The sequence below is a fragment of the Phyllobates terribilis genome, unplaced genomic scaffold (assembly GCF_046119375.1).
Source record: "Phyllobates terribilis strain yellow unplaced genomic scaffold, ASM4611937v1 Scaffold_8__6_contigs__length_399053987, whole genome shotgun sequence".
NCBI classification, from domain to species: domain Eukaryota; kingdom Metazoa; phylum Chordata; class Amphibia; order Anura; family Dendrobatidae; genus Phyllobates; species Phyllobates terribilis.
This window is the reverse complement of record NW_027362768.1, coordinates 266,872,940-266,895,350: the sequence shown is the minus strand read 5'-3', so window position 1 is coordinate 266,895,350 and position 22,411 is coordinate 266,872,940. Positions and strand designations below refer to the sequence as shown.

At 45.6% G+C, this 22,411-nt stretch overlaps 1 protein-coding gene across 1 annotated transcript; it reads right to left on the bottom strand.

Moving 5' to 3' along the window:
• Window positions 1-7,920: 7,920 nt before the first annotated feature.
• PHF5A (PHD finger protein 5A) lies at window positions 7,921-19,844 on the bottom strand. Its single transcript, XM_073642701.1, has 4 exons — window positions 19,656-19,844; window positions 14,012-14,035; window positions 10,986-11,152; window positions 7,921-8,099 (listed from the first exon to the last, which is right to left on the bottom strand). Exons 1-4 carry the CDS (start codon window positions 19,705-19,707, stop codon window positions 8,010-8,012), a joined length of 333 nt encoding a protein of 110 aa, XP_073498802.1. The 5' UTR covers window positions 19,708-19,844; the 3' UTR covers window positions 7,921-8,009.
• Between the last annotated feature and the right edge of the window lie 2,567 nt (window positions 19,845-22,411).

Below are 22,411 nucleotides of genomic sequence, written 5' to 3'. Positions count from 1 at the left end.
AACTGTGCTTTTCCTCTTCCACGGTTGTAATCTTCTTTTTATTACCCTTTTTCCATTGATAGTGCGAGTGTAAGCTATTTTACTTCCTTTACAATGGGCAAGGCACGTGGCAAGGGACGTGGAACTGGACGTTCTGGTGATGGTGCGTGCAGAGGACGGGGCCGTGGCCAAGGTGAAAATGTGCCACAACCAACAGCCACATCTTCTCACTCCCACTTCTTGACCGAATTACTAGGGAAGCACAGAACAACACCAGTATTGCAAACTGATCAGTGTGAACAGGTTATTAATTGGATAGCAGATAATACTTCCAGTTACCTGGGCACCACCACTTCCTGTCTGTCTTCCACGCGGTCAAATCTTAGTAGCTGTGAGTCTCGACCGCATACTCCTCCTCACCCTGATGCTCCTTCCTCCCACCATGCCGAGTGTCGTCAGACAGCAACTGATCCCAAACTTGGACACTCTGAAGAGCTGTTCACTGGTCCATTTCCAAATTTGTGCCCCTCGCCTGCTCCGCTTGAAGTGGTGGAAGAGGAGATCCTATGTAGCGATGCCCAAATATTTGAACAGCCACGGCCACCGGAAGTCGACGCTGGCAATTTGTCACAAGAGGTGGGCGATGACGATACACAATTGCCAGGAAGTGAGGAGGAGGTTCGTGGTGCGCAAGTGGAAGAGGAGGAGGTGGTGGATGATCTAGTAACTGACCCAAAGTGGCAGGAGGACAGGCAGAGCGAGGCCAGCAGCACACAGGGTGAGGGAGGCAGAGTACCCCAACAGGCAGGAAGAAGCAGTGTGGTGGCCGCACACAGAAGGCAGGCAACAGTTCCCCGTAACACCAACACGAGGGACGTTGCCTGTACAACCTGTAGGTCTTCCAGAGTCTGGAATTTTTTTAAAGACTCTGCTGATAACCCAAAAAAGGCCATTTGTACCACCTGCCATACCAGCATTAGCAGGGGTGACAAAACTACCAGCCTGACCACCACCAGCATGATCAGGCACATGGCAGCAAAGCATCTGACTTTGTGGGGTGAACCCCAGGGTCCACGACCAGTATCAGCGGGTGTCACCACTGCTTCTTCCGCTGTTGTGCTGCTTCTTCCGCTGTTGTGCGTGCAATAGAACCCCCTGTTGTGTGTGCAAGGCAATCCACTGTCCATACTGCATGCAAAGATGCCCCCTCCTCTCAGTCTTCACTTGTTATGGCAGTTTCTCAAGAAACAGCATCAACGTCCACGTCCCACCACAGCGTTCAATTGTCCATATCCCAGACCTTTTAATGAAAGTGGAAATTCGCAGCCAAAGCCCCACAGGCCACAGTCCAAAATTCGCACATTTCACGACTGCTTGCATTGGAAATGCTGCCTTTTAGGCTGGCGGAGACAGAATCCTTCCGCAACCTTATGGCGGTGGCCGTCCCTCGGTACTCGGTCCCCAGCCGACACTATTTAGCCCGGTGTGCCATCCCCGCACTACACAAGCACGTGTCCCAAAACATCTGCCGTGCCCTCAATAACGCAGTTACTGGGAGAGTCCACCTGACAACGGACACGTGGACAAGTGCTTGTGGCCAAGGACGGTACATCTCCCTGACGGCACACTGGGTAATCATAGTGGAAGCCGGGACCCAGTCGGACCTTGGGACGGAACATATCCTCCCCACACCGAGGATTGCGGGCCCTATGTCAGTCAGAGTTGCCCCCACAGTGTACAGCTCCTGCGCATCATCCTCCTCCTCCTCATGTTCAGCCTCCATCTCATATATCACAACATCAGTTACAAGCTGGAAGCACAGCAGTACTGCCTCCGCCAAGCGGCAACAGGCTGTGCTGAAACTCATAAGCTTAGGTGAGAAACCTCACACTGCTTGTGAGTTGTGGACAGCTGTGAAAGAACAGGCAGATCTGTGGCTGAGACCGCTGAACCTACATCCAGGCATGGTCGTGTGTGACAATGGCCGTAACCTGGTGGCGGCTCTGAGGCGAGGAGAGATCACACACGTACCACGCCTGGCTCATGTGCTTAACCTCGTGGTTCAGCGGTTTCTTAAATCGTACCCCGAGTTGCCAGATCTGGTCATCAAAGTACGCCGCCTGTCAGATCATTTTCGCAAGTCGGCTACAGCTTCCGCCGCCCTTGCTGTGTTGTGATGTCCCCACACGTTGGAACTCTACCCTCCACATGTTGCAAAGGATTTGTGAGCAGAAGAGAGCAGTTGTGGAGTACCAGCTGCAACAAGGCCATCAATATTCAGGTCAGACTCCACACATAAGACCTCAGGAGTGGACCTGGATGTCTGACATATGTACCATCTTGACAAACTTTGAGGAGTCCACCAAGATGGTGAGTGGCGATGACACCATCATTAGCGTCAGCATTCCACTTGTCTTTTGCAACGCTCGTGGCAGAGAATTAAAGAGGAGGCATTGCAGCCAGAGTATGAGGAGATGGATCAAGAAGCCATAGCGGTCGATTACACACAGCCCAGCCTCATCTCATCCCAACGTGCATTGGGGGACAATGAGGGAGGGGAGGAGGAGAAGGAAGAACAGGAGCTTGTATCACGCGCTGTATACGGTAGTACCTGTACAACTGTCATACCGTCGGTTCAGTGTGTGTGGCCTGGGGACATGGGGGGGGAGGAGGAGGAGAAGGAGGAGAGCATGGTCAGTCGTTATCTTGGTGAGGACACGGAAGTCTTGCCCGTTACCAGTCTGGCACGCATGGCTGACTTTATGTTACGCTGCCTTAACCGTGACCCTCGCGTTGTCAAAATGTTGGGTGACAGTCATTACTGGTTGGTCACACTTTTAGACCCCCGCTACAAGGAGAACTTTCACTCTCTTATTCCTGAGGTGCAGAGGTCTACAAAAATGGGGCAGTACCAGAAGGCCCTTGCTGCAGAACTGTTAAAAAAATTCCCCTCTGAACAAGCTAGCGGCAGAGGTCACAGTTTGTTGCCCAACGAAGGATTACATGCGAGAGAGACGCAACTCCAATCCAGCAGAGGCAGGGGAACACTGTCAACGTTCTGGGACAGTTTTCTCAGACCCTCCCTTCGGACAGACCCTGAGGCACGGGGTACTCTCACAAGGAGTGGAAAGTTTCAAAAGATGGTGAGGGAGTACCTTGCCGACCCTACCAGGGTCCTCTGTGATTCCTCTGTGCCTTTTAATTATTGGGTATCCAAGTTGGACACTTGGAATGAACTCGCTCTGTACGCCTTGGAGGTCCTGGCCTGCCCTGCCACTAGCGTGTTATTGGAGCGTGTTTTTAGTGCCGCTGGGGGAATTATAACTGATAAGCGCACTCGCCTGTCAACTGACAATGCTGACAAGCTGACCCTTATCAAAATGAACAAGGGCTGGATTGGGCCAGACTTCTCATCACCACCAAATGACAGCAGAGTAACAAAGTCAAATCCACTGTGTTATTTCGGGAGGTGTATTCACATGCACCGCTTCACACCCACACATGGGTATACGCTTCCTCATTTCGGCTGTTTTATGTTCTTCTCCTTATCCTCAGCCTCCACCACCACTATACCACCAGGGTGACCGTGGTCAATGTTGCCATTATTGAAAGTTCCTCCATCCTTATTTTTGTCAGCTTTTGCTTGGAAGGCATAAGCAAAGACTGTGGGAGACCCACTCCCCAACAATGGGAAGAATATTTGTAAGATGCTGAACTGTATGGCTCTTGTAAGGGGCATTAAAACCGTCTTGTTAAGCTACTGCAACCTCCACCACTTTTCGAAGGGGCATTAAAACCGTCTTGTTAAGCTACTGCGACCTCCACGTCTCTTCCGAGGGGCATTAAAACCGCCTTGTTAAGCTACTGGGACCTTCACGTCTCATCCGAGGGGCATTAAAAGCGTCTTGTTAAACCACTCTGAACTCCACAGCTCTTCCAAGGGGCATTGAAATGTTGTTTTTAATTAACTCTAACCTCCACGACTCTTCGAACGGGCATTGCATTTCCTCCTAATTTTTTGCAGCTTTTGCTTGGAAGGCATAAGCAAAGACTGTGGGAGACCCACTCCCCTATAATGGGAATAATATTTTTAAGATGCTGTACTGCATGGCTCTTGTAAGGGGCATTGCAAGTTCCTCCGTCCTAATTTTAGGCAGCTTTTGCTTGGAAGGCATAAGCAAAGAGTATGGGAGACCAACTCCCCAATAATGGGAATAATGTTTGTAATATGCTGTACTGCATGGCTCTTGTAAGGGGCATTAAAACCGTCTTGTTAAGCTACTGCGACCTCCACCACTTTTCCAAGGGGCATTCAAACAATCTTGTTAAGCTACTGTGACCTCCACCACTTTTCCAAGGGGCATTGAAACAGTCTTGTTAAGCTACTGCGACCTCCACATCTCTTCCGAGGGGCATTAAAACCGTCTTGTTAAGCTACTGTGACCTCCACCACTCTTCCAACGGGCATTGCATTTCCTCCTAATTTTAGTCAGCTTTTGCGTTTCAATGCATAGGCGAACACTAAGGGAGACCCACTCCCCAATAATGGGTAGAAGGTTTTTAGTACGCTGTAATCCACGTCTGTTTCAAGGGGCATTGCAGTTCCTCAGAATTTTTGGAAAGCCTTCCATTCACTGCTTAGGCCAACAGTGCACAGGAGACCCAGTTGCTATAAATGGAAAAAATGGTTTAGTTAAGGCCCTCTGACCTCCATGTCACTTCCAATAGGCTTTGGAGTGCCTCTAAATTTTTGGTAGGCATTGCACTCACTGTATGCCCTATAACTGTGTAGCCGAAGCGCTCCTTTTGGTACAGTAACATATCCTACAAGACATGTGTGGTTGACTGGCCTGATATTGATGTGAAAGAGCAGGAGGAACAGGGACCATTCTCCTTTGCCACCACCTCATCCATCATTTATCACCTGAAGCTTTGTTTTAACGGGAGTCATAGAACTGGGATAGTAGCAGGAAAACATCCCAGCAATCCTCGGAGGAGATAGGATATGCGCCAAAACGCTGACCACCTCAGGCCTAGCTGCTACTACATACATGCGCTTGCATTCCAAAAAAACAAAGCAGATGCTAACTTCTATCATCATCATCATCATGCTCCTCACTTTGGCACTCAACTCCCCTGATGGAGAAGCCAGGGCCCACCGGAGGAGTCTGGTTCTCTGGTGGGCTCGTCCAATGCAGCCCTAAAGCAGGCCAGGCTAAGAAAAGTGTGTGGGAAAGTGACAGGAGAAATAGGGGTGGCTGGGGACCGCTTATGGACACCCGGCCGCCCCCAGACGGCTGGGGACCGTGTGTGGACACCCAGCCATGGGGCGGCTGGGGACCAAGTATGGACACCCGGCCGCCCCACGGCGTCTGGGGACCGAGTGTGGACACCTGGCCGCCGGGCGGCTGGGGACTGAGTATGGATACCTCGCTGCCGAAGCAGCCATGAGGTAGTGGCCAGCTTCGGCCTCCTCCAAACTAAAAGGCCCCATTTCAAGTGAAAGCTAGCAGTATGGTATTGCAGCCTGCGGGTGGGTGGGTGGTTGGCTGCATATTTGCGCTTGCATTGCAAGTAATGGGGGAGGTACAATTGAACACTGCCCTGGGACAAGGACTTGCACGGGGATAGTTGCAAGTCTGCATCTTCTGATGGGCACACTTTTAGGCAGTGACCTGGGAGTCAGAGATGCTTCCAGGGGTCTTCCCCATGCTGTTCCCATGTCTTTTCAGCACTGTATGCATGTGTCACACAGCACATGGCCAGATAAGGTTGTAAAATGTTAAAATGACATTTCCCGGTGAATGCATTTGTCACGGTTGAAAGCAATACAAAAGTGCAAAAACGCATGAAAAATCCTACTTGTGAACATAGAACAAGGTGTGGAGGAGCATTTTTGTTTTCGGTTATTTATTTTACCTTATATACAAGTCTTTACCCTGGAAAGGATGTTCCTTAACCCCTTTCCGACCTGGTCAGTAATAGTACGCACCAGGTCGGAAAGGCCGATTCAGCGGGGGCTCCAGCGCTGAGCCTGCACTGAACCGAGCACATGTCAGCTGATTCTTACAGCTGACATGTGCCCGCAACAGCCGCGGATGGTATCGCGATCCACCCGCGGCTAACTAGTTAGATGCCGCTGTCAATCTCTGACAGCGGCATTTAACTCGCGCTTATGGGAAGCGCGTCCTAGGCTCCGCCCATCGGTGACCCAGTCACGTGATCGCGGGTCACTGATGGGTTGGCATGACAACCCAGGGTCTGCAGCAGACCCCTGTGGTTGTCATGTCTCGCTAGCTATGGGCGCCACCGGTCGGCGCTCATAGCACAGGAGCATTTCAGACAACAGGCAATCAGACAACTGCAGCTTTTAGTCTCCTATTGAGACTATTGAAGCATGTAGTAAGTGTAAAAAAAAATTATAATAGATAGAGATTTAAATCACCCCCCTTTTGCCCCATTCAAAATAAAATAATTTAAAAAAACAAACACACACATTTGGTATCGCCGCGTTCAGAATCGCCCGATCAATGTAAGAAAATAATCCAATCGTTAAACGGCGTAACGAGAAAAAAAATTCTAAACGCCAGAATTACGTTTTTTTGGTCGCTGCAACATTGCAATAAAGGGCGATCAAAACATCGCATCTACTCCAATATGGTATCAATAAAAACAATGCGCAAAAAAATAAGCTCTCACCCGGCCCCAGATTCCGAAAAATGGAGACGCTACAGGGTCTCGGAAAATCGCGTCATTTTTTTTTTCCCCCCAACACTTAAATAAAAAAGAACTTATACATGTTTGGTGTCTAAGAACTCGCAATGACTTGGAGAATAATAATGTGGCAGGTCAGTTTTAGCATTCAGTAAACGTGGAAAAAAATAAAAACAAAAAACATCTGTAGTATAGCACTTTTTTTGCAATTTCACCGCACTTGGAATTTTTTTTCTGTTTTCCAGCACACAATATGGTAAAACCAGTGATGGCGTTTAAAAGTACAACTCGTCCCGCAAAAAATAAGCCCTCACATGGCCATATTGACCAAAAAAGAAAAAACGCTATGGCTCTGGGAACAAGGGGAGCAAAAAATGAAAACACAAAAACAGAAAGACCCAAGGTCGTTAAGGGGTTAACATATTTCACAGGAAAACAGTTTGTTTCGTTTTTGAACTTTTTATTGTGAGCCCTTAACAGTGGCTTAATACCTCTGACCACGTTGTTGACAGCAGTGACCTGGGGGTCAGAAATGCTTCCTGGGGCGATCCCCATGCTGTCCCCATGTCATTTGAGCACTGTCACTATCGTTTGGGGCACTTTCTAGGCTTTCCACAGACTGCCGGGGGTGCCACTACAAAAATGCTCGGGTCTCCCATAGACTAACATTGGGCTCGTTGCTCGGGTCGAGCACCAGAGTATCACGGCGAGCTCGACCCGAGCTTCAAGCACCCGAGCATTTTAGTGCTCGCTCAACACTAGTCAACTGTAATAATCAGGTGACATGTGCCCGGTTCAGTGCGGGCTCACCACAGGAGCCCTCACTGAACCGGGGGATTACAGCCTGTGCGTACTAATACAGCACAGGCTGTAAAGGGGTTAAAAATTAAGGTCTTCAGCTGTGCCATCACCTTTTTGTTCTAGCAATTTCTGGACACGTCTTGCAAATAAATTACAATTACAGCAGAAAAGCAGTATACTACTATAATGGTCATAATTACATCAAACTAGGTACCATTATGACAACTTTCAGGCAATTGTTTTTATCAGTAAAAATAAAGTTTGTTACAAAACGTATTAATATTTTTCAAAGTGATATGTCCCCAATACCAATCGCCATGGAATAAATGGCGCTATAATAATAATACAGCTCAACAGATTGGAAATGTTGATGTTTAGATAGATCTGTGAACTCATGACAAAGAACAAAACACCCAAAACAAATGGTTGTAGAAACAGAATTTATTGATCTAATTATCCAGTAATAATAATAAAAAAAATGTACAGTTTCCATCAAGCAGGATCCAGACTCTGAACTACCTCTTCTTGAAACCATACTTCTTTCTCTCATAAAAAAGATCTGTTTTCGAACTGCCTAAGTTCACAATCTTTGGGCAACCATCTCTCTGGGGAAGGAAAAAAGTGGGTAAAATGGTTTAAAAAAAAAAAAATATAAAAATATAAGGATCAAGCAAATTAAAACAATCAGTTTTGTTTAAATAGTTTAGTAATTATTTTTTTGGATGTAAAATTCTAATGTACTTAAAAATTATAAGGTGACAACTCAGAATTCTGTGCTAGGCTTCTGTTATTTCCCCTGAAAATGTATGAACAAGCTGGCATGCGAGTATTCCCCCTTGTCAAAAACTGTGGACAGCGACAAGTCCCACTGAGGAATAGTGAATCTTAGTTGTCAATGTATTCACACATTACCAGGTGGCTTTCTTATTGAGCTTGTTCTGTGCTGATAGATACAAGTAAATCAGCAGGGAACTATGCAGAAATCTAGAATATTTCATAACCTTGTGCATATGGAGTCTCATTGAAGCCAAATAAAAATATAATAATTATGCACATAAACATATAATCATGCTATAATTTAAATATAGTTGAAAAAGTTCTGTACTATTCATTAGCAGTTATTTTTACATTATATACAGTACAGACCAAAAGTTTGGACACACCTCATTTAAAGATTTTTCTGTATTTTCACGAGTATGAAAATTGTACATTCACACTGAAGGCATCAAAACTATGAATTAACACATGTGGAATTATATACTTAACAAAAAAGTATAACAACTGAAAATATGTCTTATATTCTAGGTTCTTCAAAGCAGCGACCTTTTGCTTTGATGACTGCTTTGCACACTCTTGGCATTCTCTTGATGAGCTTCAAGAGGTAGTCACCGGAAATGGTTTTCACTTCACAGGTGTGCCCTGTCAGGTTTAATAGGTGGGATTTCTTGCCTTATAAATGGGGTTGGGACCATCAGTTGTGTTGTACAGAAGTCTGGTGGAAACACAGCTGATAGTCCTACTGAATAGACTGTTAGAATTTGTATTATGACACGAAAAAAAGCAGCCAAGTAAAGAAAAACGAGTGGCCATCATTACTTTAAGAAATGAAGGTCAGTCGGTCCGAAAAATTGGGCAAACTTTGAAAGTGTCCCCAAGTGCAGTTGCAAAAACCATCAAGCGCTACAAAGAAACTGGCTCACATGAGGACCGCCCCAGGAAAGGAAGACCAAGAGTCACCTCTGCTTCTGAGGATAAGTTTATCAGAGTCACCAGCCTCAGAAATCACAGGTTAACAGCAGCTCAGATTAGAGACCAGGTCAATGCCACACAGAGTTCTAGCAGCAGACACATCTCTACAACTGTTAAGAGGAGACTTTGTGCAGCAGGCCTTCATGGTAAAATACCTGCTAGGAAACCACTGCTAAGGACAGGCAACAAGCAGAAGAGACTTGTTTGGGCTAAAGAACACAAGGAATGGACATTAGACCAGTGGAAATCTGAGCTTTGGTCTGATGAGTCCAAATTTGAAATCTTTGGTTCCAACCACCGTGTCTTTGTGTGACGCAGAAAAAGTGAAAGGATGGACTCTACATGCCTGGTTCCCACCGTGAAGCATGGAGGAGGAGGTGTGATGGTGTGGGGGTGCTTTGCTGGTGACACTGTTGGGGATTTCTTCAAAATTGAAGGCATACTGAACCAGCATGGCTACGACAGCATCTTGCAACGGCATGCTATTCCATCCGGTTTGCGTTTAGTTGGACCATCATTTATTTTTCAACAGGACAATGACCCCAAACACACCTCCAGGCTGTGTAAGGGCTATTTGACCAAGAAGGAGAGTGATGGGGTGCTACGCCAGATGACCTGGCCTCCACAGTCACCAGACCTGAACCCAATTGAGATGGTCTGGGGTGAGCTGGACCGCAGAGTGAAGGCAAAAGGGCCAACAAGTGCTAAGCATCTCTGGGAACTCCGGAAATGGTCTTCCAACAATCTTGAAGGCGACTACCTCTTGAAGCTCATCAAGAGAATGCCAAGAGTGTGCAAAGCAGTCATCAAAGCAAAAGGTGGCTACTTTGAAGAACCTAGAATAGAAGACATTTTCAGTTGTTTCACACTTTAAGTATATAATTCCACATGTGTTAATTCATAGTTTTGATGCCTTCAATGTGAATGTACAATTTTCAAAGTCATGAAAATACAGAAAAATCTTTAAATGAGAAGGTATCCAAACTTTTTCGGACCATAAGAAGCACCTTTTTCCCCCAAAATTTGAAAGGAAAATGGGGGGAGGATGCGTCTTATGGTCCGAACGTTACTTTACCGGTGGTGGTGGAGTGGGGATCGCAGGGTCCTCTGGCGGCGGCAGAGGTGAGATGCAACTGGAGCAGGGGCCTGTACCTGTGCGCTGGTGTCGGGTGGTTAAGCAGTGGAGCCGGGGCCTGTGAGCGGTGTCCGGCGGTGGGGCAGAGCAGCGTGTGCGGCTTCCTGGAGCTCCAGTGGCCATTTTCCCGTAGGTCACAGCCTCAGGAAGATGGCCACGGCCACCGGAAGCCGCACACGCTGCTCTGCCGCACCGCCGGACACCGCTCACAGCTCCAGGCCCCAGGCCAGTCCACAGGCCCCAGGCCAGACACCGGCATCTCACCTCTTCTGCTGCCGCCGGGTTCCTGAGGCAGGGAAAGGATGGACCTGTGATCCTGCTCCACCATCACCGCAACTCACAGCTGCTGGGGCACCGGCTTCATGTATCCAGGGTCCGCAGCATTCCTTCACTTCCGCCGGGCCGGTTTCCTGAAGGACCCTGCCTCCTGCTCCACCACCCCCCAGGTAAGATACCTAATCAGACTATAAGACGGACCCAATCTTATAAAAAATATTTTTTTTCCTATTTTCCACCCCAAAATTTGGGGTGCGTCTTAGGGTCCGAAAAATACGGTACATCTCATTTTTTGTTTTCGGCCCACATGCGATTGGATTATGTCACTCACATCTTTCTCTTGAATGGTGCACTCCTTGCAATAGTAAGCATCCGACACTCCTGGGCCTCCGCAGATGACACAACGGCCTTGGTACGAACCATAATTACACTCATCACAGATCCGGACCAGGGTACAAGGCCGCACATACGAATCACAAATAACACACTTTCCATCACCTACAAAATTAACAATGCATTTTTTTTTAGTTGAATACAGCCCATATTTGGAGGCATTTAACAGGGTGAAAGCAAAATATTCAACAGTAATAGAACAATTACACATGCTGTATAAGGGCCTCTGCACACGTTGCAATTTTGTCACATTTTTTTCTGCGCAGATTTGTCACAAAACCTGAAGGATTTCCTAGTGGCAGCAAAGTGAATAAGAATCCTGAAGTCACATGCACATGTTTATTTTTCCTTGCAGATTTAATTCTGCAGTATTTCAATTCTTTCAGCGTATTTGCTACAGATTTCAATGATATTAATGAATGGGGAAAAATCTGCAACAAAAACACACATAAAAAAAATAAATAAATAAATCACCTTTAGACAGTGTTTTTCCTGCCAGGAGATGCAGAAATTTCTGCTGCAAATAAAGTGTGCACGTACCTTAAGTGCACCTTATCACGTGTTGGTGTGATGCGGTTTTTGAAGCTAATGCAAAGAATAGGTTGTCGGAAAGAGATTTATATCAGAAGAATTCTACTTCCCCCAACAAATCCACTCCTAGTTTTGGCTTCAAAAACAGCATAAAATAAAACACCCTAAAAATAAAAATCAGTGGTGGGCTGATACAGAGCTCATGAATATGGCAGCAGGTTTACTAGGCCTCTAGTGATAATCTCCTGCTAATAAAATAGTGACTATCAAAACTGCAGCAAGCAGCCCAGTAAGTGACATCCCTGGATTTGATTCATCAAGACCAGAGATTTTCTCGCTGGTCTTGAAGGCGCTCCTGATTCATTAGGAGGTACTCACCTCTTACTGAATCAAGAGCATTGGACACATGGTGTGCGCCACACCAGGAATCTGATTGGAGTAAGATGCAAAAGCTTGTCAGAAGACTAGTTGTGGTGTCATGCCTCCACCGCGCCCAGTTCTACCTCTGCCCATTTTGATGGGGCTGAGAGAAACTAGTGTGAAAACACCAAAAGCTGCTACATTTTTGCACAACTCAGTTGGGCCAAAATTGTGCGAATTTTCAAAGCAGTTTACGCAAGAGTTCTGGCAAAATTGCTTTGATGAATCAGCCTCTGTCTCTACAACATGCTGCTCTAAGATTAGGTGGAAAAACCCGGAAACAAATTCCTTTTAAAGGGAACCTGTCATCTGATTCAGGCTGACCAAACCACAGACAATATCATCAGACATTGGCTGCATTATGGCAGCCATGAATGTTATACTCTAAAACTGCTGAGTTTAAGAGGGAGAAAACTTTGAAAATCTGCCTGCAGATTATACGACTAAACTAGGTCTTCGGGGGGCTTTTTCCTCCTCGATCACCTTGACTAACAGGTCTCTCCTGACATGTGGACTTTTTAGTGGTCAGACCCAATATCTAAGGTGTGTTTCCAATATTACCCGCTCACTCAAGGAGTACAAAAGACTCTTTTATAACTAGGCGCTTGTTTGTATGTCATCTTATTTAGTCGTTTTGTACTTTTTATAAATACTGTACCTTTCTGTTGAAGCTAAAAGAATGAAAGAGCGAAATGTAATAAAATGTAAAGGGGTTGTCCGGTCTTAAGCTCACAGAGTGACTGCAGACTTGTGAATCCTCACATTGCGCCCACTGCGCACTGTGAGGATTCTCTGGCACAGGCAGCAGAGGGCGCAGCACCGAAGGTATGCGATTGACATGTATGCAGTCATATGACTAGATGGGCACAGCCTCACTTAATGCAAGTGTAAGTGTATTGAGCGAGGCCAGAAACAGTCTAATTGGAACAGTCTAGCCGGAAACACGCAAATCGCATACTTGTGGTTCCATGACTGCCCAATGCTGACATCGTTGAATCATCACAGCGCGTGCAGTGTGAGGATTCACAAGTCTGCAGTCACAGAGTTACTGCAGACTTGTAACTTCAGGCCTGACAACCTCTTCAAAGAATCCACAGCTCTATATAGACTAACCATTTCACTGTGAGACAGCAAAGTGTGCCTGCTTGTTGAGTTACTTATTGGCCTCAAATTCCATAGGTGGTGGCAGCAGACTTATCTGGGGTATTTGAATTATGTTGGGGTGAAATTTATACTCGTTTTCAACCCTAGTGCACAGACAGACGGCGGTAGGTCTCGTGCGAGGATCGCACCACAGTGCACGGACTGGCTTGGTACCTCTCCTGACCTGAGCATGACAGCATGATGTATTTCTATGCAGCTGTCATGCTCAGGTCAGGAGACCAGACAGTCAGTCCGAGGACTGCGATATGATCCTCGCATGAGAAATACGGCAGTGTGTCTGTGCCCTTAGTGTAAAGCTATTCAAGACTGAGTGGGGATAAATTAACCTATGCAGTTCACATGAACATCATATGTTGGGAAAGGGTGCATCTGACATGTAGATGTAAAGATATATAATGCAAGGGATACATATATTTATGTTACATTTTCTCAGTTGTAAATGGATCACTGTTCCAGAAGATCTTGACCATTATTAAGGAGATGGGGGGAATCATCATCTTATGTATATAATCAGCTTTAAGGGGTTTTCACTTTTAGAGAAGTGGACTCCAAAAGATTCCTATAATGTAAAATAAAATCAGATAGTACTCACGCTCCCAAGCACCCACCGCTGCAGCCAATCACATGAGCTCTGCAGCTCTTGTCGTCTACAGTGGCAGAGTTGTGACATCACCACTGCAGCCAAAACACAGACCAGAGGCGGGAAACAGGCGCTAAGGCGGGTTAAACACTATTTGGCATCCACTTTTCCAAAAGTGGAAAACCAGTTTAAAGAATCTGATCATCCTTATCAGAGTTTCTAGAATTTATCTGATAGCACAAGAAAATTATTATATTTCAAATACTTACATTTTTCACATAGTCTTCCTATAGCTGAAAACAAAATAATAAAAAAAATTAAAATATTATAGATTCTCTCAACAATAAAATAGTTATTTATCACACGTTAAAAATATTTAATTCCCATCTAAGAAAAAACAATATGTACCTATATAAACATTGACTTTACAGCATTGGCGTGGGGGGCGGAGGGGGATTACCTCTTGCTGATGGTGACCAGGGTGTGATAAAAGGCTGTAAAACCTGTCCACATTCCTGTCATGTCTCCTTTAGCAAATAGCAATCATATCAATTTAGGAGCATCTTTTCATTGTGTGTAAGAATGTATGAATACAGTGACAACGGCGTGTTACCATTTAGGGGTGTTTCCCTACATCCTGACACTGTTCAGTGGCGACACAGGGCAGTGCTCGCACGCTCCGACCATACAGTCATGGCCAAAAGTTTTGAGAATGACACCAAAATTATATTTTCACATGATCTGCTGGCCTCTGTTTTTTATTAGTGTTTGTCTGATGTTTATATCACATACAGAAATATAATTGCAATCATATTATGAGTACCAATAGGTTATATTGACAGTTAGAATGAGTTAATGCAGCAAGTCAATATTTGCAGTGTTGCCCCTTCTTCTTCAAGACCTCTGTAATTCTCCCTGGCATGCTCTCAATCAACTTTTGGACCAAATCCTGACTGATAGCAGTCCATTCTTGCATAATCAATGCTTGCATTTTGCCAGAATTTGTTGGTTTTTGTTTGTCCACCCGTCTCTTGATGATTGACCACAAGTTCTCAATGGGATTAAGATCTGGGGAGTTTCCAGGCCATGGACCCAAAATCTCTATGTTTTGTTCCATGAGCCATTTAGTTATCACCTTTGCTTTATGGCAAGGTGCTCCATTATGCTGGAAAAGGCATTGTTGGGCGCCAAACTGCTCTTGGACGGTTGGGAGAAGTTGCTCTTGGAGGACATTCTGGTACCATTCTTTATTCATGGCTGTGTTTTTAGGCAAGACTGTGAGTGAGCCGCTTCCCTGGCTGAGAAGCAACCCCATGCATGAATGGTTTCAGGATGCTTTACAGTTGGCATGAGACAAGACTGGTGGTAGCGCTCACCTCTTCTTCTCCGAATAAACTGTTTTCCAGATGTCCCAAACAATCGAAAAGGGGATTCATCAGAGAAAATTACTTTGCCCCAGTCCTCAGCAGTCCACTCCCTGTACCTTTTGCAGAATATCAGTCGGTCCCTGATGTTTTTTCTGGAGAGAAGTGGCTTCATTGCTGCCCTCCTTGAAACCAGCCCTTGCTCAAAGAGTCTCCGCCTCACAGTGCGTGCAGAACCACTCACACCAGCCTGCTGCCATTCCTGAGCAAGCTCGGCACTGCTGGTAGTCCGATCCCGCAGCTGAAACAGTTTTAAGATACGGTCCTGGCACTTGCTGGTCTTTCTTGGGCGCCCTGGAGCCTTTTTGACAACAATGGAAGCTCTCTCCTTGAAGTTCTTGATGATGCGATAGATTGTTGACTGAGGTGCAATCTTTGTAGCTGCGATACTCTTCCCTGTTAGGCCATTTTTGTGCAGTGCAATGATGGCTGCACGTGTTTCTTTAGAGATAACCATGGTTAACTGAAGAGAAACAATGATACCAAGAAACAGCCTCCTTTTAAAGTGTCCAGTGATGTCATTCTTACTTAATCATGACTGATTGATCGCCAGCCCTGTCCTCATCAACACCCACACCTGTGTTAATGGATCAATCACTAAAACGATGTTAGCTGCTCCTTTTAAGGCAGGACTGCAATGATGTTGAAATGTGTTTTGGGGGTTAAAGTTCATTTTCTGGGCAAATATTGACTTTGCAAGTACAGTAATTGCTGTTAAGCTGATCACTCTTTGACATTCAGGAGTATATGCAAATTGCCATTACAAAAAATGAAGCAGTAAACTTTGGAAAAATTGCTATTTGTCTCATTCTCAATACTTTTGGCCATGACTGTACAGCCGTGAGGTTTTTTTGGCCACTCCTCTGGAAATTAGGGAGGAAAAAAATGGATTCATTTAAAAACCGCCACTTTGTTTTCTGTTATGCATCTGGTTTTGTTTAATAGAATAAATAAATATATATACATTTTTTTTTTTTTTTAAAGGGGTGTTCTGGTCAAACGCACTGCTAAAAAATGGACCCATAAACATAGGACATAATGGATGACCATCCTTTATGATTTATTTCCAAAAGATTTTAATCTTCAAACAGTAAGTGGATCCAGTTTATACCAGGTATTTTAGCTTAAAAAAAAAAAAAATTTTACAAATTTCATTTTTTTAAAAAATCTAGCTTAAAAAAAAAAAAAAAAAAAAAGATAACAGCTGGAAGGAAGCAAGCAAAATATTTTATGACAATTCTGTTTCCATTCAAAGGGAACCTAATGTTAGAATTGTGCATATTAATCTGACACTAGGGTCCTGTTGTGAATGCAATGTTCATAATAAAGGTTATTTATTAGTTATGATTTTGTTCAGATGTTGGAATTTTAAATATGATTTCATAACACATCGCCGCGAGCTATTGGGGCGTTACAGCATCAAAATACAGCAGCGGGGATTTTAGAAATAACTACACGAAAATAAATGTAGATGCAAGCAGGTGTAGTGTTATAGAAACTTAAAACTTAACATTTATTACCATAGGATAAAATATGTGCAAAATACAAGGACATAAAAACACACAGATGAACTGTCTGTGATATACAATAGCCAAAAAACTTCCATATATTGTTGCTTCCAAAGATAAAGATATATGTCATATAAGCATATTATATCTCTGACACAACCAAGGGAAAAATGGCAATAAGAAAAAATGGAGCCTGCGGTACACTATACCAACTGGTTGTGCCTCAAATATGTGAGAACATGGAAACGTTAGCCCTATCAATGGTGACCATTTAACCTTACTATATATAGAAATGGAACATCCTCACCAGTTTTGATATCGTTCACGCTCTCAGACTTCAGAGTAGCTCCATATGATGGGGGCAGACCAAAACTCATAAGGTCACCAGCCCATCACAAAATACCGCTCCCGACGCGTTTCTTAGCCTTAGCTCGTCATCAGGGGAAAAGGAGAGAAGACATGCGGTATGCACGCTGCCCAAAATCGCGCAGCTCATTCACCAGACAGCGCCATCTGACACTTTGATAAGTCCTCTTTTAAATCCTGGTCGCACTATGTTCGCGATCGTGTCACTTCCGGTTCCGGTCAACTGACATCCGGTATGTGGAACGCAGATGCCGGCTGTGACACGCAAGCGTCACTTCCGGTGTGCGCATCACATACAAGGAAGAAACCGCACACTACGGAGCGACGATTAAGGGGCACACAAGGTAGCCAACTGACATCTTGTGTTGGATGGTGCCAAGAAGCCCTTCTATCCACAAATACCCCAAACCAGGGCGAGTATCCAGACCATACAGTAGCTGACACTCATCCAGGAACATACCATATATGCGGCGGTATATACTAACCGCATCTGTTCTGCCCCAGTGTTTCAGGAGCTGGAAGGAATATGAGGGGACCCATGAGGGGAACTAGGAGGTCCCCTCATATTCCTTCTTATATTTTTTCATACCTCCCCTTTTTTTCATAATTTCATTTTCATCTCCATATTTTTTATCTTCATTACCCTATTTGGGTTTCAAGTGCGCTCTTGGGCTCGGCCGTGGCACCCACTGTGCGGTTTTGACCTATGAAGTATCTCCAGCTCCTGAACCACTGGGGCAGAACAGACGCGGTTAGTATATACCGCCGCATATATGGTATGTTCCTGGATGAGTGTCAGCTACTGTATGGTCTGGATACTCGCCCTGGTTTGGGGTATTTGTGGATGGGAGGGCTTCTTGGCACCATCCAACACAAGATGTCAGTTGGCTACCTTGTGTGCCCCTTAATCGTCGCTCCGTAGTGTGCGGTTTCTTCCTTGTATGTGATGCGCACACCGGAAGTGACGCTTGCGTGTCACAGCCGGCATCTGCGTTCCACATACCGGATGTCAGTTGACCGGAACCGGAAGTGACACGATCGCGAACATAGCGCGACCAGGATTTAAAAGAGGACTTATCAAAGTGTCAGATGGCGCTGTCTGGTGAATGAGCTGCGCGATTTTGGGCAGCGTGCATACCGCATGTCTTCTCTCCTTTTCCCCTGATGACGAGCTAAGGCTAAGAAACGCGTCGGGACCGGTATTTTGTGATGGGCTGGTGACCTTATGAGTTTTGGTCTGCCCCCATCATATGGAGCTACTCTGAAGTCTGAGAGCGTGAACGGATATCAAAACTGGTGAGGATGTTCCATTTCTATATATAGTAAGGTTAAATGGTCACCATTGATAGGGCTATCGTTTCCATGTTCTCACATATTTGAGGCACAACCAGTTGGTATAGTGTACCGCAGGCTCCATTTTTTCTTATTGCCATTTTTCCCTTGGTTGTGTCAGATATAATATGCTTATATGACATATATCTTTATCTTTGGAAGCAACAATATATGGAAGTTTTTTGGCTATTGTATATCACAGACAGTTCATCTGTGTGTTTTTATGTCCTTGTATTTTGCACATATTTTATCCTATGGCGTTACAGCATCTCATGCGAGTCCCAAAGTGATCCAGTTGAGCCCGCCCATGTACTTACATTGATCGCTCCATGGGCTGGTGACACCAGTAGCATCTGCAGACTTACGAGTATACACCAGGACCCTGGCATCAGATGAATGGGGGAAATTCTGATGGCAGGTTCCCTTTTAATAAATGGGTCCTGTACTGACATTATTTCTGTTTTTATGATGCCAGACTATGGCAGCACTAACCAAAATATAACAGCTCCATCTCAGAGGTTCATGTCTGCAGTGTTTTGGGACCTCCATCCATTTCCGGTAGTGCTTGGTCGATGATATTTGGTGCAGTCTGTCACTGCTAATGGGGTTCTCCATCCATTATTTCTTACTCCATATGCTTTCTATATATACACAAATCAAGAAGTCAGTTGTACTTACCCCGCTGTCCTCAGTCTTTGTGGATATGGCTGCAGCAGTGATGTCATGACAACTCCACATGACCACTGCAGGCAATCACTAGGCTCAGTGGTCTCGTGCCATCTACACTGGCATTACTGCTAAGCACACTGATCGGCTGCAGCAGTCGGGACATTGTCGTGATCTCACTACTACCATCATGGCAGCAAGGACCGGGGGCGGAGGTTAGAGCTGGGGCTCAGTACAGACAACTTTGTGATTTTGACAAACTTAAAGCAAATGGAATAAAGACGGACAATCCCTTTAATGACCTGTTGGACACAGGGTCACTGAGATGGCAAAGGGGCCGGCCATTAGGAGTCATGGGGACAGGAGCTAAAAATAAGATAATCTAAATCTGGGCCAGAATATCGCTATATACTAACTGTACAGAGTAACTTCCCCCCACAGCCCCCGAGGGGGTACTAAAGCTGCCATCCCCTATGGATACTGCAGTCTGCAGCTTCCCGAGAACACAAGGAGGGAGACAACCAGGTGATGCATGAGGAGCGGTGGAGAGTCGCCCAGAACCCTGCGGCCTAAAGCGGCTCCAAGCCTCCAGCCGTCCCCCGGTATGAGCAGCTTACCCACGCCGGCCTGCTTCCTGCAGAAAATCAGGTCAGGGTGATGTTTCGCCATATTTCCCTCTTCCCCAGGCCACAATCAGCAGACACGTTGGTTCTGCGTCTCTAGCCTCGTTCCGATACCCACAACTCCGCCCGCTGATTGGCTGTACGGTAAACTATGACCTCTCTGACTTCCTGTTCACGTCGTTCGGCGTTTCTCATCCCCCAGATGGAATTATTAGTCACACGCACGCAGGGCTCAATGCGGACTGCCGAGCTACAGGGGCGCTCCTCCCGGCCGCAGTGTGCTGGAGAGGACTGTCATGTGACCCTGTGTACGTGTATACAGCTCAGTGCGGACTGCCGAGCTACAGGGACGCCTTCCCCAGCCGCAGTGTGCTGTAGAGGATGGTCATGTGACCCTGTGCACGTGTATATACCGCTCATTGCCGACTGCCCAGCTACAGGGGCGCTTTTGTTGCGTTATAGTACAGGCTGGTGGGCTGATCTGTGGGGGATTACACACTGGTAAACCCTGCATGTACCTAGATGCATGGGCTGTATACACTGTGTGCAGAATTATTAGGCAAATGCGTATTTTGATCACAATGCTTTTTATACATGTTGTCTTACTCCAAGCTGCATAGGCTTGAGAGCCAACTACCAATGAAGTAAATCTGGTGATGTGCATCTCTGTAATGAGGAGGGCTGTTGACTAATGACATCAAAACCCTATATAAGGTGTGCTTAATTATTAGGCAACTTCCTTTCCTTTGGCCAAATGGGTCAGAAGAGAGATTTGACTGGCTCTGAAAAGTCCAAAATTGTGAGATGTCTTGCAGAGGGATGCAGCAGTCTTGAAATTTCCAAACTTTTGAAGCGTGATCACCGAACAATCAAGCGTTTCATGGCAAATAGCCAACAGGGTCGCAAGAAGCGTGTTGGCCAAAAAAGGCGCAAAATAACTGCCCATGAATTGAGGAAAATCAAGCGTGAAGCTGCCAAGATGCCATTCGTCACCAGTTTTGCCATATTTCAGAGCTGCAACGTTACTGGAGTATCAAAAAGCACAAGGTGTGCGATACTCAGGGACATGGCCAAGGTAAGGAAGGCTGAAAAACGACCACCTTTGAACAAGAAACATAAGATAAAACGTCAAGAATGGGCCAAGAAATATCTTAAGACTGATTTTTCAAAGGTTTTATGGACTGATGAAATGAGAGTGACTCTGGATGGGCCAGAGGCTGGATCAGTAAAGGGCAGAGAGCTCCACTCCGACTCAGACACAAGGTGGAGGTGGGGTACTGGTATGTGCTGGTATCATCACAGATGAACTTGTAGGACCTTTTTGGGTTGAGGATGGAGTGAAGCTCAACTCCCAGACCTACTGCCAGTTTCTGGAAGACAACTCCTTCAAGCAGTGGTACAGGAAGAAGTCGGTATCGTTCAAGAAAAACATGATTTTCATGCAGGACACTGCTCCATCACATGCATCCAACTACTCCACAGCGTGGCTGGCCAGTGAAGGTCTAAAAGAAGAAAAAATAATGACATGGCCCCCTTGTTCACCTGATCTGAACCCCATAGAGAACCTGTGGTCCATCATAAAATGTGAGATCTACAGGGAGGGAAAACAGTACACCTCTCGGAACAGTGTCTGGGATGCTGTGATGGCTGCTACACGCAATGTTGATCGAAAACAGATCAAGCAACTGACAGAATCTATGGATGGAAGGCTGTTGAGTGTTATCATAAAGAAAGGTGGCTATATTGATCACTAATTTTTTTTTTGTTTTTGCATGTCAGAAATGTTTATCTCTAAAGTTTGTGCACTGGTGTTGGTTTACCTGGTGAAAATAAACAAGTGAGATGGAATTATATTTGTTTTTTATTAAGTTGCCTAATAATTCTGCACAGTAATAGTTACCTGCACAAACAGATATCCTCCTAAGATAGCCAAATGTAAAAAAAAAAAACCACTCCAACTTCCAAAAATATTAAGCTTGGATATTTGAGTCTTTTGGGTTGATTGAGAACATAGATGTTGATCAATAATAAAAATAATCCTCTAAAATACAACTTGCCTAATAGTTCTGCACACAATGTATAACGTATGTAGCATCTGTGCTCGTCATACCTGTTGCCAGCAAAGTGTTAAGGTGCGTTCACATTGCATTTTGGCACCCTCAGGGTACGTGCACACGGTCAGGAATGGCTGCAGATTGGACGCAGCACATTTGCGCTGTGTGCAATCCGCAGCAGTCAGATGTTACAGCATAGTGGATGGGATTTATACAAATCCCATGTCCACTATGTGTCTGCGGCACACCCGTGGAAACAGACATGCGGCGCGTCTTTCTAGACTGCAGCATGTCTATTTCCTCCTGCAGGTCCGCATGCGGCTTTCCCCATAGACCTAATCTCTATGGGGAAAGTCAGCCTGTGAGAAAAGAAAAAAAACGTTCGCCGCTCATTTGCATAATGAGCAGAAGCCAGAGACGGCTTCTCCGCAGCTTCGGGGCCACAGTCTGCTCCGGATCGTCTGCACATACCCTTTCAGTGGCCCCATCGGGACTTACGTCTGAATCCCCTGCAAAACGGAATTTGGATGTGTGCGCTGACAGGGCCCTGTACCACAAAGGTGCTGACAGAGCCAATGTGCCCTCTATTATTCATCTTTTTCGGACTTCTATGTCTACTGGAGGCGCACACTCAGGCGCAGTCTACTATGGCTGTGGGCCACCTCTAGTAGGCATATACGACTGAAAATAATGCAG

Coding starts and splice junctions, on each gene's coding strand:
- PHF5A (XM_073642701.1), bottom strand. CDS start 19,707: ATGGCGAAACATCACCCTGACCTGATTTTCTGCAGGAAGCAGGCCGGC. Junction 14,036..19,655: donor CAGGAAGCAGGCCGGCGTGG/GTAAGCTGCTCA, acceptor TTTTGTTTTCAG/CTATAGGAAGACTATGTGAA. Junction 11,153..14,011: donor AGGAAGACTATGTGAAAAAT/GTAAGTATTTGA, acceptor TTAATTTTGTAG/GTGATGGAAAGTGTGTTATT.